This window comes from Scyliorhinus torazame, chromosome 14 (assembly GCF_047496885.1).
Source record: "Scyliorhinus torazame isolate Kashiwa2021f chromosome 14, sScyTor2.1, whole genome shotgun sequence".
In the NCBI taxonomy this organism is placed as follows: domain Eukaryota; kingdom Metazoa; phylum Chordata; class Chondrichthyes; order Carcharhiniformes; family Scyliorhinidae; genus Scyliorhinus; species Scyliorhinus torazame.
In genome coordinates, this window is record NC_092720.1 from 213,266,029 (window position 1) to 213,284,743 (window position 18,715).

Here is an 18,715-nt window from a genome sequence, read left to right on the forward strand (position 1 = left end):
CTCATCAAACAGTCTACCACATTTTTATGGACTGACAATCATCAAAATGAATGGATCGATCTAAAGCCACAATTGACTACTGCACCTCTTCTTTCTTTCTTTGGCCCCGACGGAGAATCAAAAATCTCAACGGATGCAAGTCAAAGTGGAATTGGAGCAGTTCTTCGACAAAGAGATGACAATTTTTCATGGTCACCAGTAGCTTATGCTTCAAGAGCAATGACACCTACTGAACAACGGTATGCTCAGATACAAAAGGAATGTTTAGGCTTACTAACTGGAATTCTCAAGTTTCACGACTATGTATCTGGCCTATCTACATTCACAGTCGAGACTGATCACAGACCACTTGTTCACATCATTCACAAGGATTTGAATGATATGACACCAAGGTTACAGCGTATCCTGATGAAGCTATGTAGATACAACTTTGGACCTGTATATACTCGAGGCAAGAATTGATAATTGCTGACGTGTTATCACTTTCTGTTCTCTCAGAAGAGCAACCACCTGAATTTATTCAGTACATAGAAGCTCAAGTGCAGCTTCGAGCTGAAACCTTACCTGCCTCCAACGACAAACTGAAAAGCATCCATGATGAGGCCAAGAAAGATTCAATGTTACTTCATGCCATAGACCATTTAAACAATGGTTGGCCTAAAGGACATTGTTCTAAATATAGAAACATAAAAGCAGAATTTACAGTTGTTGATGGACTGTTACTCCGACTCGATCGCATAGTGATTCCTATGTCACTTAGACCCATGATTCTAAGACAGAAACATGAAGGTCACCTCGGCATAGAAAAATGCAAAAGAGCAAGACGAGGTGTGCATTGGCCAGGTATCAACCGAGACATCACAAATCTTATTCTAGAGTATGAAACATGTCAAAAATACCAACCTGCACAATGCAAAGAAAAACTTCGACCACATACATTGGAGAAGACTCCATGGTCAAAAGTAGGAATCGACTTGTTTCATTTCAATGGTCGTGATTATGTGTTAATCATAGGTATTTATCAAATTATGATGACAAGTCATCATGTTGTCAGACTGGACTTCCAGATCGGTTATCAAGGCTACACATGAAATCTTTGCGAGACATGGTATTCCGAACACTGGCATGTCTGAAAACGGACCGTGTTTTAATAGTCATGAATGGACTGAATTCGCCAAAGAATATAATTTTGCTCACATCACATCAAGTCCGCATTATCCACAATCGAATGGAAAAGTTGAGAAAGTGGTTCACATAATAAAGCAACTTCTACATAAATCCTTTGATTCTCATGCTGACATAAATCTTGCTTTACTTAACGACAGAGCAACTCCGCTTGCTACGGGTTTATCACCAGCTCAATTGTTGATGAACAGGGAGTTTAGGACTACTCTTCCGTCCATTAGACGACCTGATCCACATCATCTGCCCGTAATTAAAAAGATGCAACGTCAACAAGACATGCAACGACAATACTACGATCAACATGCAACTACACTGGAAACACTGACTCCAAGAGATCCAAATCAGGATTGAAATTCCTGATGGAGGTTGGTCTGCTATTGCTGGAGTAATGTTAGGCAGCATCACCCTCCTATATCATTCAAACAAATTAAGGTCCCATTGTTCAACGGAATCGGTGAGCACTTTTGAAAATTAAACCACCTAACAAAATGTTTCCAGATCTTCAACTACGTGAAAGTCTTTTTCACAACACAATGACGTCTTCCAAAGTTATTGAAGATTCACAGACGACGCTAAAATCTTCTGACACTTCTCTTCAAGGTTTAAGAAGATCGTCAAGGATTAGAAGGAAGCCGGACAGACTCAATTTGTGAATCATAACTGTTGGACGGTTTAATTATAATTCTTTTCACTCACATGTTAACTTCATATGCATATCATGTAATATGTATCGATACTACATTTTTTCCTTTCGATAATCACATGACAGTAGAGTGTTCGAGCTGTATTTAATTAGCGCTGTAATAATAAATTAGTTTTGTTTCAATCTTTTGATTGGTATATTCTTTGTCAACACTACATCGTGTCATTCTGGAAGAAGCAACAAAGAATACAACATATTACCAATTGTGGCAATATAACACCCATGAGGGGCATTTAAGAGTCACCCACATTGCTGTGGATCTTGAGTAAGAACAGCAGATTTCCTTCCCTAAAGGACATTCGTGTTTCATGGTCACCATTAGACTTGTAATTCCAGGTTTTTATTCAATTCAAATTTCACCATCTGCCATGGTGGGATTCGAACCCAGGTCTCCAGATCAAAACCCTGGGTCTCTGGATTACTATAGTAAGAAGTTTTACAACACCAGGTTAAAGTCCAACATGTTTGTTTCAAACACTAGCTTTCGGAGCACTGATAGAATTCACCTGAGGAAGGAGCAGTGCTCCGAAAGCTAGTGTTTGAAACAAACATGTTGGATTTTAACCTGATGTTGTAAAACTTCTTACTGTGCTCACCCCAGTCCAACGCCGGCATCTCCACATCTGGATTACTAGGCTCTGCCTTCCAATAAATCTTTCTCCCTGGCAGAATTCCAATGTTTTGACTTCCACTGGATTCTCTGATCCCACCTGCCTCAATCTCGCTGTGCAAAGGATGATAAAATATGCCCATTTTCTTCGAGCTCATGCACCTCAATATTTGGTACTGCACCCCTGTTCCCAACCACTGATGTCAGGCTTACAAGTCTGCAGTTTCCTCTTTTCCCCCTCCTTCCTTTCTTAAATTTGTCACCTCACAGTCTGCAGGAACCATTTCTGAATCTGTAGAATTTTGGAAGATGATGATCAACCTTGCATTATCTCAACGTCCAACTCACTCTGTCTGAGTTAGTGCCTTCAGGAGCGGAGAAATATTGTCAGCAAATATTTATTGTAACAAACTGGTGACTAAACGTGCACCTACCTGATATCTGGACATGGGCCTCTCGACTTTTCCTCAATAACCGGTTTTCCATGAAACATGAAAACCTGTTTACTGAGTCACTTGTGACATCAATATGACTCTGGGCAGTAATAAGGCCTCTGGAGTCCTTTAGAAATTCCCATTCAGACTGTGCGGTCACATCCTGTCCATTCCCATCCTCCCACCGTATCACTGGATCAGGATACCATCCATCTGATTTACACACAATACGAAGTCCGTCTTTGTTGTTTTCCTCCAGGTGAATCCAAGGCCGGTGTCCAAAACCTGTAATTAGGATTTAATCAGTAATTCAAACTATTGCTCATTTTGTTTAATTTCAAAAATCCATAATCATTTTGATCTGTTAAGTAATATTGTAACTCACTGTGCTGACACTGACTATCACATTGACCTCAGTTTTACTTGAACTCTTCAGTTCCACTCTTGATTCAACGCTGCTTTACGTTAATGAGAGTCACTCTCACCTCACCAGTTGAATTCATTCTGATGACCCCTTCCATTAGTTTACTGATGATTGGAAGTAGGCTGATGGGGTAATGGTTGGGTTGGATTTGTCCTATTTTTTTGAAGATCGGACGTACCTGGGCAATTTTCCAATTGTCCACAATCAAATATCACATTGTGGGTTCACTTTATCCAGGATATTGTCCTGGGAAAGTAGTCTACCTGGCACAGGGTACAAATCATTCTATGTTCTATAGACAGCCACATGGACAGCAATAAATTGAAGGGGTGTAGGTTAGGTTGATCTTGGATGAGGATAAATGGTCAGCACAACATCGTGGGCTGAAGGGCCTGTACTGTGCTGTACTGTTCTATGTAAGTGGAAATACTGGGATTTCTGATAGTGACACCAGTACGTTATGGACACACAAAACAATTTTACACGTTCCACTGAGATTTTGCATCATCTAGAAAAAGATGCCTTAGAAGTGCCCATGGATTTTGACTCTTATTTGAAACTAAAATGTGCAACTAAATTATGTGACAGAGTTATGAGTGGATACTCCAATATTCAGTTAACCCAATGATGTTACCTTCTGAACATGCGCCAACTTGTCTGATGACAGTTTCCCAGCACAAGGACAAACGGTGACATTATAACAATCATGGGGTCACATATTTGAAGGGTCTTGTGTTGTCTCAGCTCAGAAGGTTTAACTTACTGAGTTGACTGACACAAGGCAGCACGGTAGCCTTGTGGATAGCATAATTGCTTCACAGCTCCAGGGTCCCAGGTTCGATTCCAGCTTGGGTCACTGTCTGTGCGGAGTCTGCACATCCTCCCCGTGTGTGCGTGGGTTTCCTCCGGGTGCTCCGGTTTCCTCCCACAGTCCAAAGATGTGCAGGTTAGGTGGATTGGCCATGATAAATTGCCCTTAGTGTCCAAAATTGCCCTTAGTGTTGGGTGGGGTTACTGGGTTATGGGGATAGGGTGGCGGTGTTGACCTTGGTTAGGGTGCTCTTTCCAAGAGCTGGTGCAGACTCGATGGGCCGAATGGCCTCCTTCTGCACTGTAAATTCTATGATTCTATGACTGAATTGAACTACTAGAGTGTCATCGGAAGGTAACTGCTTCGTGCGTGCTTTTTGGACTTGGGATCATTCCTGCTCTGCACTCTGAACTCGGGAGTGTTAACGTGTGTGTTGTCTGAAGTCTGAAACATTATGGGCAGGATTCTCCGTCGGCTGATGCCCGAATCGGGAAACGCAATTGGGCGGAGTTGATTTTGACACCAAAATCGTGGCGGGCACCGGTTTGACGCCAAATCACAATTCTCCAGTGCCTCAACAGTGGCGTCAATGCGTTCCAAAACGCACGTACAGTGAACACCGTTGGCATATTAGCGGGCCTGACCCAGTATTCTCTGGGGCCTCCCGATGCTCCGCCTCCACTGGGGCGAATTACCGATTGCGGGGTTCACTTGTGCTTTTAAAAATCGTTAACAGGCGCCGTGGCTACGGGGGGGGGGGGGGGGGGGGGGGGGGTCCAACATCGTCGTAGTTTGCTGACTGACTGTGGGGGATGGCTTCTGCCAGGGCTGGAGGAGTAACGGGGGGGGGGGGGGGGGGGGGGTCCGTGCAGCTGCATATACACATCACACTCCCCACATACACTCATCCCAGCCAATAAGGTGACACTGGTTGCGCTGGAGTACGCCCATCCCGCTGATGGGTCAGCTGAGGCCAGAGGGCACCTGGGGGCTTGCCTTGCAGGGACAGCCGTACATCCTGTGACCCTATGTTCACTTGTCATTGCGACCCCAAGCCGTCTGTAATAATACAGAGGTACTGGTTCAGTGCTGCCGGTCAAACCCTGGGATTTTCTGACGCTCCTTCGTAAGTTAGCGGAACATTGTGACTTCGGTCCATCCCTCCCAGAGATGTTATGAAATCGTTTTGTGTGTGAAATCAACAATATGATAACCCAGAGGAAGCGATAAGTGGAGCCAGCCTTGGAGCTGAAAGGGGCCATAGATTTGTCACTCTCCCACGAGAGGCGGAAAAGGGGGACAGTGAACGCATCGCCCTGGCCAGGTGACACAGACGTCCTGAGCCAGGGCTTTAATTATTGCCCCCTCCGAGGAGGAAGACCTGATGCGGCTAAATTGTACCATTGTGCCCAAGTAGCCCAATTTTGGATAAAGCTTCAAGTCAACGGTCACCCCCTGGATATGGAAATTTACACAGGTGCTGCTGTCTCGATTGTTGGACAACAAACTTTCCGTCGGCTCCATATGGGAATTCTGGCCCTGGGTTTGAGTGATACCAAAGCCCGGCTAGCCACCAGGGAACCATTAACCATCATCACTACCATAGTGACCCAAATCACTGCAGATAACAGTCGGTTAGGCTGCCAGTGGTAGTGGTTCAAGGACCCAGACCCAGTCTTTTAAGCCACAATTTGTTACAAACAGCCTGGCTGAAGCAATAAATCTTCTGGATGGAGACTGGCGGTCTGTAGGAAGCCCGGATGTTTTCCAGGAGGGCATGGGAAATACAATGTTAGCCCAGAAGCCCAGCCTAAATACTCCAGGGCCCAACCGGTCCCAGACACCCTGATACAAAAGTAGACGACAGATTGGGCCGGCTAGAGAGCTTGGACATCATCCGCCCGGTCCTGTTTGCAGAATCCGCAGCACCAGTGGTCCCGGTGCGGAAACTAGTCAAGTCCGTCCACCTGTGTGACGATTATTAGAAAACAGTAAAAGGGCCTCTTGTTTGGACCGGCACTCTTAGCCACACATAGAAGATCTGTACGCAAAGTTGGCCAGTGAGTCACTCGTTCACTAACCTCGACTTGAGCCAAGTGTACCTCCGGTGGAGTTAGACGCGGTATCACGGCAGTATGTCACCATCAACACCCACAGATGGTTGTACGAGTACACCTGGCTCCCCTTTCGGGATCAGCGTGTGTGATTTTTCAACGGTGATGGAAACATCTTCCAGGGTTTTCCCAGGCTGTCTACTGGACAATGTGCTCATTTCAGCTGCCAACAACTGGGAACACCTGCCAACGTGGAAGAGGTTCTCCGACGGGGTGTCCACCTGAAGAGGAGCAAATCCATCTTCCAGGGAAAAAAGGTCATGTACCTCGGATACCGGGTTGATAAGGATGGGTTACCCCGATGGAGGATAAAGTCCAGGCTATCAGGGAGGCACCGACACCTGAAAACACCATCGAGCTGAGGTTATTTTTGAGGCCCAGTTATTATGGGAAGTTCATCCCAAACTAGGCTACCTTGGCACCCCTACATGGGCTACTGAAGAAAATCCATAAACGGGCATGGAAAGCACCGCGAGAGTGAAACGGCAGTTAACAGCATCTAAGCGATTGACGCACTGCGATCCACCAAGACCCCTCGTCCTCACATATGACGCCTCCACGTATGGCATTGGGGCGGTGGTGTCCCACTGCTGGGACAATGGGACAGAAAGGCTGATAGCATACCCATCCAGAACCCTGGTTGATGCAAAGCGCCGCTCTGTGCAAATAGAGAAGGAACGACTGGTCGTGGAAAAGGCAGCAAAGAAATTTCACCAGTACATCTACGGGCATCATTTCACCGTGATCACGGACCATAAGCCCTTACTTGGCCTCTTTATTGAGTCCAACAGCCTCAGCCAGAATCTGATGCTGGCCACTGCTGTTGGCGGTTTATGAATACACCTTTGAACATCGTCCAGGAGCACAGATCATGCAGGCAGATGCCCTCAGCCAACTCCCACAACCTGTAAACCCCCACACTCCCGGCAGTGACGGACAAAGTCATATTGATGTTAAATTTCATAGACCCCCGACCCACGATGGCTGCACAAATCCACACAAAGGGACCCCACGCTGGCAAAACTATGTAATGTTGTCTTGCGTGGCAGGCTACAAGGAAAATCCCCAGAGGAGCTCCGGGTCTACCTTGTAAAGCAGCAGGAGCTCAGTAAGGAGGATGACATCCTCCTGCGTGGTCAGGTCGGGGCACAATCTTAAAATATTTGCATAGCGGACACCTGGGGGCTTCCATGATGACAATGCTCGTGTGGAGCTATGTGTAGTGGCCAGGGCTCAACGGTGACATCGAGCGAATGGTGCAGTAATGTGCGGCTTGCCAGGAACACCAGTAGCTCCCTCCCTCAGCCTTGCTCCACCCTTGGGAATGGCCATGACACCCCTGGGTGGGGTTACATACCAATTTCACAGGGCCCTTGGGGTGAATGATTCTGCTCCTTATAGACACCAACTCAAAATGGATGGATGTGCACTGAATGGCGCGATCCAACGGCCACGCCGAGCCCAAAAAGCAGTTCACCACGGCACAACGTGACCAATAGAAGCAATGGAGTGAAACAATTCCAAACTGCGCCATACCATTCACCCTCAAAAGGTTTGGCTGAGAGAGGGGGGGGGGGGGGGGGTCCTGAGATGAGACTCCTTAAAACAGGATAGCTCGGATAACTCTCGAATATCTCTACATAAGTTAGTTTATTGAGGATTGAAACTAATCAAAGAAAATATATCCAGTAATCATTATTACCCATTAAACATGTATTCTTAGAACATAGTAGTAACAGGCATTTAAACTCTTGCTAATAGTAGTGGCCACAATGTATGATGGGATTTAAGCTAACTAACTTGGCTACATTCCTAAGACAGAGAGCAATAATGTGGTTGGCAATAACAGAGCCAGCAACAAAGATGTGCAGGTTAGGTGGATTGGCCATGATAAATTGCCCTTAGTGTCCAAAATTGCACTTCGTGTTGGGTGCGGTTACTGGGTTGTAGGGATAGGGTGGAGGTGTGGACCTTGGGTAGGGTGCTCTTTCCAAGAGCTGGTGCAGACTCGATGGGCCGAATGGCCTCCTTCTGCATTGTAAATTCTATGAATAAGCAGTTCTTATCAGCAGCTCCAGCAACCTGTGCTCAGACAAACAATGGTACGAACAGGGACCACACTAAGATAAGAGACGGGAGTAGGGGAGAGCAAGAGACAGCGGAAGTGAGGGTCTAGAAAAACAACAGATGTCCAGGGAACAGGATGGGGCGAAATCACGAGTTGATCATGCAGTCACCATGCTGCCTAAAGTAAAATTCTTTGGTCAAGGTAAAATCTATAACTGCAAGGATTGGATTGAGTCCAACAGGGGTGGGCTACTGAATTTTGGAAATTGTATAACTGTTGAACCTGAAGCAATGTAAAGCAGAGTGGTTTTGCCGTTTATCCAAATCACTTACGTTAAACCAAGCTTGGAAAGTAAAGCCATCTTAACCAGAGTTGTTCTCTCCGTGTCTTTGTGTTAGCTGAACTGGAATTAGGTGGGGAAAAATCCCCACATAAAAGCCAGCTCAATACTCAGTCTCTGAAAATGCTCCTACTGCGGGTAATCCAGACGTTGTGGGTTCCATTGAAACAAAGCTAACTATTCAGTTACCGAATGACACCACATATCACAACCGGGATGGCATCGGCAGAATTTCGAACGGGCTGACTCCTCCGGACCCACCTGAATTTAACGTTCCCGAGTCTTGGCAATTGAAGCAGGATCTCCAGAAAAGGGAACATGATCAACAGAAGCCTGACTGAGGTTTTAAACCAAGAGACTCTGTTCATGTTCGGAATTTCAGGATGGTATTCGATAGAACCCAGGGACTACAGAGGAGAAAATGGAGCCTGTTTCTTACACAGTCAGGACTAGAGAGCGAACCGTGCGGAATCACGTGGATCACCTCAAGGGGAGGGATCCTCAAGGTTTTCCCTGCAAACTCAAAGCCCTTTCTAATATTCCAACGTGACAGTGCAGCTCACGGACACAGGCGTTCTTTTCCGAGGATGTTCTGAAGTGGATCACCGTGCAGGTGCGTCGAAAAGGACCGCTGGAGGCCACCTCAAACAAAGCGCTTTCCTGAAAGTGATGCGGGAAGCCAGACTGGATGAATCTGCCTTCACCACCCTGTTTTCAATCCTTTAGTCAGGAAGCAATTCCGACCAGGAACCTATGCCAGGGCAGCAGGACATGGATGACTCGGCCTTGGATCTGGACACGGAATCCTCGGTATTCTCAGAAGACATCATAGACAGACTCATGACATTGCCCCTTCGTTGTTCTGCATGAAAAAGATATTCCCTGAACATGGCCCCCGACCCAGCTGGGGAAGCGTTGCCATGGGCGAAACGGCAAAGCAGGCCCCTCAACAACCCATTTCAGGGGAACCGTCGGGCTTTTGGGGGGGGGGGGGGGGGCGCTGATAAAATAACCCTCACGAGACCCACTGGGTCACACTGATCGATCTCCCCGAGCGGTCTAGAGTACGAGCTCTCCCACCAAAGCCGGCCCGAATCAGGACCAGCACATCCGGTAATCCCGATGGGGATCTGTGAGCTGTAAGCCGCACAGTGACCTTTACGTTGTGTTCACTAATTAAGTGTTCTTTAATTTACCTTCTCGGGCCTCCTGAGCTTTTATACCCCAGACCCTAAAAAGGCTGAAATTTGACTATTGTGCCTCACATTGATCAAACTTTAGTCGTTTACAAGATGAACAAACCTCCAACTTCCAGATTTATCACTGCTTCAGCGTGGTATGTTTTGGAGTCAATGAAACAGGTGTAACTCCCTCCATCTGATGCTTTTATCTTCTTCAGTTTGAGAGAGGCATTTCCACGTGGAAACTCATCTTTAAAAAGTTCTGTTCTCCCTCGATAAGCTTTGTCTTGCACGTCAGGTCGGTCCTGTCCATCGGAGTATAAATGTACTGGTGAAGCGGAGTCTGATGTAAACCATCGAATCTCCAGGTTATCCAGAGATATATCTGGTACCAGTTGGCATTCTAATACAACATCATCACCCACAGTGACGACGATGGGATCGTCAGGCACAAGAACACGGAATCTCTCTGGAAAATAGAAGATTTCAAACATCAACATAAATAATGTGGGAATAGATTTAATCTTTGGGAGATATTTAAGGAAAAAATAACATTTAATTTTTGGTGCTATAACTTTATAGATGTTCAGCTCCCTTTTTCTTTGGACGGGATCAGAAAAGGGAGCAGAAAATCACAAGAAACTTTCAAATCACATTTCACACCGATGTAAAAGCGGGACGCGATTGTCCTCACTCCCTGTCAGTGGCGTAATGGGATTCCTGACGTTCAACATCAGGAACATAATTCCATGTATCTGCATCTAATTATCAGGCCTCTACGCCTGAATCATCCTCTTCCCCAAAACCCCGTAAGAAAGTCCATACCCGTTGGGATGGGGAGGGTGTGTGTTGTGGGGGGGGTTCCTGGTTAACATTTCTATGCTGGGGCAGCCTTTAAAAATGGCTCCCAGATCATCAAAAATACTAAGTGACATCGCGGGATCCGCTCCTTTAAGTTTTTTTACACTATGTCCCAAACAATATGACGGAGAAAGGTGGCCGTTTATGCCGGCATCTTGACACCTCCTTTCCTACCCAATCATGCAATAACCATTAAAATTAAGAAAGAAAGACTTTAACGATCTCTGGCCTTCTCCCCAGCTTTCGCAGCAAGAATCAGGAAAATAAATTAAGAACAATGGCATTAAAAGGACAGAACATTAAGGAAAATGTAACTATTCCCTCTTGTATTGTTTACACATTTACTGTGTAGTTTCTATGAATACATCATGTAATAAATGCGTTCTGACCAGGAATCTCAGGGCTGAGTGGTACTGTAATTGATGAATTGGGGAGAAGGTCAGAGATTCTTTGTCTTTCTTTCTTAATTTTTTGAAATGCATTTTATTACGAAATATAATGTGTGGGCAGCACAGCAGCATGGTGGTTAGCACAACTGCTTCACAGCTCCAGGGTCCCAGGTTCGATTCCCGGCTTGGGTCACTGTCTGTGCGGAGTCTGCATTTTCTCCCCATGTCTGCGTGGGTTTCCTCCGGGTGCTCCGGTTTCCTTCCACAGTCCAAAGATGTGCAGGTCAGGTGGATTGGCCATGATAAATTGCCCTTAGTGTCCAAAATTGCCCTTAGTGTTGGGTGGGGTTACTGGGTTATGGGGATAGGGTGGAGGTGTGGGCTTGGGTAGGGTGCTCTTTCAAAGAGCCGGTGCAGACTCGATGGGCCGAATGGCCTCCTTCTGCCCTGTAAATTCTATGAGATAAAAAGTTACAACAGATAAACAATTTGTGAAACAAGCTTCCCAACCAACGATTATACAGTTTGTACAAATGTTTCTCCTTTTTCACCTCTTCCCCCCCCCGCCACACGCGACAAACAACTCCTCAATCACGGTCACAAACATGTTGCCTCAAACCCCTCCATTAAACCCCTTAACTCGTATTTTATCTTTTCCAGCTGAAGGGAACCATACTGGTCACCCAGCCAGGCTGCTACCCCCAATGGCATTGCTGACCGCCACTCCAATAAGATTCGTCGCTGGGCAATCAGAGAGGCGAAGGCCCCAATATCGGTCTTCCTACCCTCCATCAGCTCCGGCTTCTCCAAAATCCCAAATATTGCCACCAAAGGGTCTGGCCTAACCTCCTTCCCCATATGGGAAGCTTGACACAGAGGGTGGTGAGCATCTGGAACGGGCTGCCAGAGGCAGCGTTCGTGGCAGGTACAATCTTGTCCTTTAAAAAAAGAGTTTGATTGTTACATGGGCAGGGTGGGTAGAGAGGAATATGGGCCAAATGCAGGCAAGTGGGACTAGCTTAGTGATAGAAACTGGGCAGCATGGACAAGGTGGGCCGAAGGGCCTGTTTCCATGCTGTAAACATCTAGGACTCTATGACTCTGTGTAACACCTTGAACAGTATCATGATCATCCTTGCGCACGAGGTTGCGTTTATCCTTCACAGTGCCTCACTCCATACTCCCCAGTTTATCTCCCCTCCCAGCTCCCCTTCCCATTTCTCCTTAATCTTCACCCGCTCACCTCCCTGTTCTCCGATCCTGCCCTCCGCTTCCACATCCGGAAGCAGCAGTCACTCCAACTGGGTGTACCTCAGCAACCCTTTCCAAACCTTACCTACAGGTACCTAAACTCACTTCCTCTTGGGAGCTCCACCCTCCCCCTCAATTCCTCCAGACTGGCAAATCCTTCCTCCAGATACAAATCCCTCACCTTGACAAGCCCCACATCTCTCCACCTCCTATACATGCCATCCATTCCCACCCCGGCTCAAACCCGTGATTCTCACACAATGCCTTGAACACCGACATCCCTTGCATCCTTAAATGCCTCCTCAACAGGTTCCAGATCTGCACCATGGACTGCACCACCGGGCTTCCTGAGTACCTGCTCGGTGTAATTGGCAACACTGCCGTCACCTTAGCCCTTGAGCTGGACCCCTTACAGGATTCCTCCTCCATCCTAACCCATTGTACCCCTTCTCCTTCCCACCATCGCCCCACCTCTCTGCATTCACTGCCCAATAATAATGAAGCAGGTTCGGCAATGCCAACCCTCCCTGTTGCCTCTGTAGCAGGGTCCTCCTAACCCTTGGTACCTTCCCCGCCAATAGAAAGTCCAAAATCCGCCCAAAGTCCGGGGGAAAAATTCTCAATTTTAGTGGTTATTTCATGAGTAACAGAAAAGAAATGAATCAGGAATCGGATCCCTGACGTTTCAGGGAATATTAAACAAGAGAGTGGGAAAAACTTGACCTCCTCTTGGGAAATAAGGAAGGGCAGGTGACAGACTTTGGGACCAGTGACCATAATACCATTTGTTTTAAGATAGCTGTGGAGAATGATAGTTCTGGTCCAAAAGTTTAAATTCTAAATTGCAGCAAGGCCAATTTTGATGGTATTAGACACAAACTTTCAAAAGTTGATTGGGGGAATCTGTTTACAGGCAAGGGGACTGCTGGTAAGTGGGAGGCTTTCAAAAGAGTGTTAACCAGGGTTCAGGGTGAGCACATTCCTCTTTAGAGTGAAGGGTAAGGCTGGTAGAAGTAGGGAACCCTGGATGACTCAGGATAGTGAGGCCCTGGTCAGAAAGAAGGAGGCAGATGACATGCATAAGCAGCTGCGATCAAGTGAATCCCTGGAAGAGTATAGAGGTTGTCGGAGTAGAGTTGAGAGAGAAATCAGGAGGGCAAAAACTGGACATGAGATTGCTTTGGCAGATAAGGCAAAGGAGAATCCAAAGAGCTGCTACAAATACATAAAGAGCAAAAGAGTAATGAGGGAGAGAGTAGGGCCTCTTAAGGATCTACAAGGTCATATATGTGCAGATCCACAAGAGATGGGTGAGATCCTAAATGAATATTTCTTGTTAGTATTTACTGTTGAGAAAGGCAGGAATGTTAGGGAACTTGGGGAAATAAATAGTTATGTCTCGAGGAGTGTACATATTACAGAAAAGGAGGTGCTGGAAGTCTCAAAGCACGTCAAGGTAGATAAATCCCAGGACCTGGTGAAATGTATCCCAGGATGTTGTGGGAGTCTAGAGGAAATTGTCGGCCCCCTAGCTGAGATATTTGAATCGTCGACAGCCACAAGGTGCCTGAAGATTGGAGGGTAGCAAATGTTGTGCCTTTGTTTAAGAAGGGCTACAGGAAAAAGCCTGGGAACTACAGACGGGTGAGCCTAATGTCTGTGGTGGGTAGGTTATTAGAAGGTATTCTGAGAGACAGAATCTACAGCCATTTAGAGAGGCAAGGACTGATTAGGGACTGTCAGCATGGCTTTGTGAGGGGAAAATCATGTCTCATGAATTTGATTGAGTTTTTTGAAGGGATAACCAAGAAGGTAGATGAGGGCATTGTCTACATGGACATTAGCAAAGCCTTTGACAAGGTACCGCATGGTAGGTTGTTGCATAAGTTTAAATCTCATGGGATCCAAGGTGAGGTATCCAATTGGATACAAAATTGGCTTGACGACAGAAGAGAAAGAGGGTTGTTTTTCAAACTGGAGGCCTGTGACCAGCGGTGTGCCTCAGGGATCAGTGCTGGGTTCACTGTTATTTGTTATATATCTTCATGATTTGGATGAGAATGTAGGCGGCATGGTTAGTAAATTTGCAGATGACATCAAGATTGGTGGCATAGTGGACAGTGAAGAAGGTTATCCACGATTGCAATGGGATCTTGCTAAATTGGGCCAGTGAGCCGATGAATGGCAGGTGGAGTTTAATTTAGATAAATGTGAGGTGATGCATTTTGGTAGATCAAATCGGGGCATGACTTACTCAGTTAATGGTAGGGAGTTGGGGACAGTTACAGAACAAAGAGATCTAGGAGTACAACTTCATAGCTCTTTGAAAGTGGAGTCACAGGCAGACAGGGTGGTGAAGAAGGCATTTGGCATGCTTAGTTTCATTGGTCAGAACATTGAATACAGGAGTTGGGACATCTTGCTGAAGTTGTACAAGACATTAATTAGTAAGGCCGCACTTGGAATACTGTGTACAGTTCGGGTCACCCAATATTAGAAAGGATATTATTAAACTAGAAAGAATGCAGAAAAGATTTACTCGGTTTGAAGAAACATTTAAAGGAGTGAAGTGAGCGATCGAGGCAGGGAAATTTAAGGACATTCCAGAGATGACGGCCTCGGGGGCTGAAGTCACAGTCGCCAATGATGGAGCGTTTAAACTCGAGGCTGTTGAATAGATCCGAATTAGATTAGCGCAGATACCACAGAATGTTGCGGGAAATGTTAAGCGGTGACCCCAAAAGTGCCCACACAGGCTGGAAAACGGACCCCTTCAGTTACCACATATGCCCTGCCAAGCACCGAAGGGGCTGTCATTTTGATGAGATATTAAACGAAAGCCGAGTGTACTTGAGGATGTGAAGGATCCCATGACACTATTTAAAGTAGTTTAGGGATTTCTCTCAATGTTGTGGCATCATTCCTCCCTCAGCTAATATCACAAACAGATCATCTGCTCAGTGAGCCCATTCCCAGTTAATGTGACCTTGCTCCATTCAAACTGGCTGCTGCATTTACCCACGTGGTTAGATTTGTTTTTCTGGGGCAGCACGGTGGTGCAGTGGGTTAGCCCTGCTGCTTCACGTCTCCGAGGTCCCAGGTTCGATCCTAGCTCTGGGTCACTGTCCGTGTGGAGTTTGCACATTCTCCCCGTGTTTGCGTGGGTTCCGCCCCCACAACCCAAAGATGTACAGGCTAGGTGGATTGGCCAAGCTAAATTGCCCCTTAATTGGAAACAATGAATTGGGTACTCTAAATTTAAAAAAAAAGATTTGTTTTTCTGGAAAAGGAGATTAATGCGGTTCTTTAACTGAAATCTGTAAGATTAAGAAGGAAATTTCTGAACTGTTTGACCCTGTAAATATTTTCATGATGTTCAAAGATTGAAACAGTCAGGCAGCAATGGAGAATTACCAGTACAAGAAAAGGGTGGAAGAAATTTCTCATCCTCGAAATAATCGAGCTGCCACAATAATGCGAAGAAACGAAGATAACAAACGATGGAAATCCGAAACAACAGAACATGCTGGAAATGAACAACAGGTCGACCAGAGTCTATGAAATGAAAGGATAAGTTCACGTGTAGTGTGTGAGCTCTCTTTCCCATGACTGTCTCTGGTCGAGTGCATAGAGATGTGAGGTTAGATGGGGAATGAAACTGAAGCAGATTGTGCACTGGTTCAAGAGGCATTTCTCGAGAGAGAACAGATTGAAAGATTCATAGGCCGAGGAATAGGTAGATTTCCCCTGGATAAAGGTCTCATTGCAAAAATTCAAACAATAAGTTAGCTAATTTGGTGAAGATTTCTTGTTCCAAAGATTTTCAGTCACAATTCCATTGCTTACCTGACAGAACAGAATGAAACACAAGTAGGAACACAATTCTGAAGCATCTTCTTTTCAGTATTTGAAAGAACTGAGGAAGCATTTCATCTGAAAAAAGAATTTCGAGATATAATTCTTGAAGAGGCAGAACGACTGAAACTAAATATAGCAATGTAATGGGCCAGACTTTCTAATAAGTGGTGATGTTGTACATCGCTACGGAGATAACTGTCTGCTCACTTCTTTCTGTCCTTCCATACGGGTCTTCTAATCCCGGCTGCATCAACAAACACTCGGTGCAGCGAGGTAGGAACAAAAACGGTGAAAGGGAGCAGGGTAGGGGGCTTTTTACGATATCAACTGCTGAGTTCAGGTACGTTTTTAACGGTCTTAAGTCTCACATTTAATAACAGCAAAAGGGATTATTATTTAAATGATAAAATATTAAAACATGCTGCTCTGCTGTGCAGAGAGACCTGGGTGTGCTCGTGTATGAGTCGCAAAAAGATGGTTTACAGGTGATTAAGAAGGCAAATGCAATTTGGTCCTTCATTGCTAGAGGGATGGAGTTTAAGACTAGGGAGGTTATGCTGCAATTGTATAAGGTGTTAGTGAGGCCACACCTGGAGTATTGTGTTCAGTTTTGGTCTCCTTACTTGAGAAAGGACATATGGGCACTGGAGGCTGTGCAGAGGAGATTCACGAGGTTAATCCCAGAGCTGAAGGGGTTGGATTACGAGGAGAGGTTAAGCAGACTGGGACTGTACTCGTTGGAATTTAGAAGGATGAGGGGGGAGCTTATAGAAACATATAAAATTATGAAGGGAATAGATAGGATAGATGCGGGCAGATTGTTTCCACTGGCGGGTGAAAGCAGAACTAGGGGGCATAGCCTCAAAATAAAGGGAAGTAGATTTAGGACTGAGTTTAGGAGGAACTTCTTCACCCAAAGGGTTGTGAATCTATGGAATTCCTTGCCCAGTGAAGCAATAGAGGCTCCTTCATTAAATGTTTTTAAGATAAAGATAGATAGTTTTTTGAAGAATAAAGGGATTAAGGGTTATGGTGTTTGGGCCGGAAAGTGGAGCTGAGTCCACAAAAGATCAGCCATGATCTCATTGAATGGCGGAGCAGGCTCGAGGGGACAGATGGCCTACTCCTGCTCCTAGTTCTTATGTTCTTATATCTCTCATGGACTCTTCATTCCCCATGCATCCTCCATGCCTGCCATATCACCTATGCCCCCTCCATCCCCAATGCATCCCCCATGCCTACCATATCACCAATGCCCTTCCATCCCCAATCCATCCTCCTGCCTGCCATATCACCAATGCCCCTCCATCCGCAATCCATTCTCCTGCCTGCCATATCACCAAAGCCCCTCCATCCCCAATCCATCTTCCATGCCTGCCATATCACCCATGCCCCTCCATCCCCAATCCATCCCCCAGGCCTGCCACATCTCCAATGCCCCCTCCATTCATCCTCCATACACCCTCGGCGAGTTTCTCCAATAATAGGGCTGTGTCCCTACGCCTGCGACAAAACACACGCAAATCACTCTGGACTTACCTGGAGAAAGTCCAGGGTGATGCTCCGATTTGCAGGGGGCTATCAGGGCCCCGGAGTGGTCCTCGCAGCTCCGGCTGCCGTACGGGGCCCTGCACTTCCGGTCGGAGGTTCGACCTGGCTGACCCACAAGACGGACCGGCAACCCCCCAGATCATGCTCGCCCGCGGATCTGTGGCCCCCGATCGGAACCCTGGCCATCCTGGAGGCCCCCCCGGCGAAGGATTCCCCGCCCCCACCAGGCGGCCGTGGACTGTGACCGCAGCCGCCATTCCCGCCGGGTGGGACCATGAGAGAGCCACGTCGTCGGGAACTCGGTCAGTTGTCGGCAGAGAATCGCCGCAGGGGCCTCTTTCACTGGCTCCCGACCGGCACCGCTTACACTGGCTCCCGACCGGCACCGCTTTCACTGGCTCCCGACCGGCACCGCTTTCACTGGCTCCCGACCGGCACCGCTTACACTGGCTCCCGACCGGCACCGCTTACACTGGCTCCCGACCGGCACCGCTTTCACTGGCTCCCGACCGGCACCGCTTTCACTGGCTCCCGACCGGCACCGATTTCACTGGCTCCCAACCGGCACGGCTTTCACTGGCTCCCGACCGGCACCGCTTAGACCGCGGGCCTGGCGGTCGGACCTGATCTCGGGTCCCAGAGCGCGATTTCGGCGGGGAGACTCGGAGAATCCTACCCCCTAGACCCACTTCATATCCCATCATATCTCCCAACCATCCCTCCATCCCCTCATACATCCTCCATACAGCCTATACCCACTCCAAACCCCATCATATCTCCCAACCATCCCTCCATTCCCTCATACATCCTCCATACAGGCTAAGCCCACTCCAAATCCCATCATATCTCCCAACCATCCCTCCATCCCCTCATACATCCTCCATACAGCCTATACCCACTCCAAATCCCATCATATCTCCCAACCATCCCTCCAT

General features: G+C 46.9%; 1 protein-coding gene across 2 annotated transcripts in view; it reads right to left on the reverse strand.

Moving 5' to 3' along the window:
- The window catches only part of LOC140390473 (butyrophilin subfamily 1 member A1-like), a 391,546-nt gene that overhangs the window by 352,962 nt on the left and 19,869 nt on the right, over nt 1-18,715 (reverse strand). For both annotated transcript variants that reach the window (XM_072475628.1, XM_072475627.1), the window contains 3 exons: nt 16,218-16,304; nt 9,992-10,339; nt 2,933-3,217 (listed from right to left, as the gene is read on the reverse strand). In XM_072475628.1, the coding sequence (XP_072331729.1) occupies nt 2,933-3,217; nt 9,992-10,339; nt 16,218-16,299 (715 nt within the window). In that variant the 5' untranslated portion in view covers nt 16,300-16,304. The remainder of the gene's footprint in view (nt 1-2,932; nt 3,218-9,991; nt 10,340-16,217; nt 16,305-18,715) is intronic.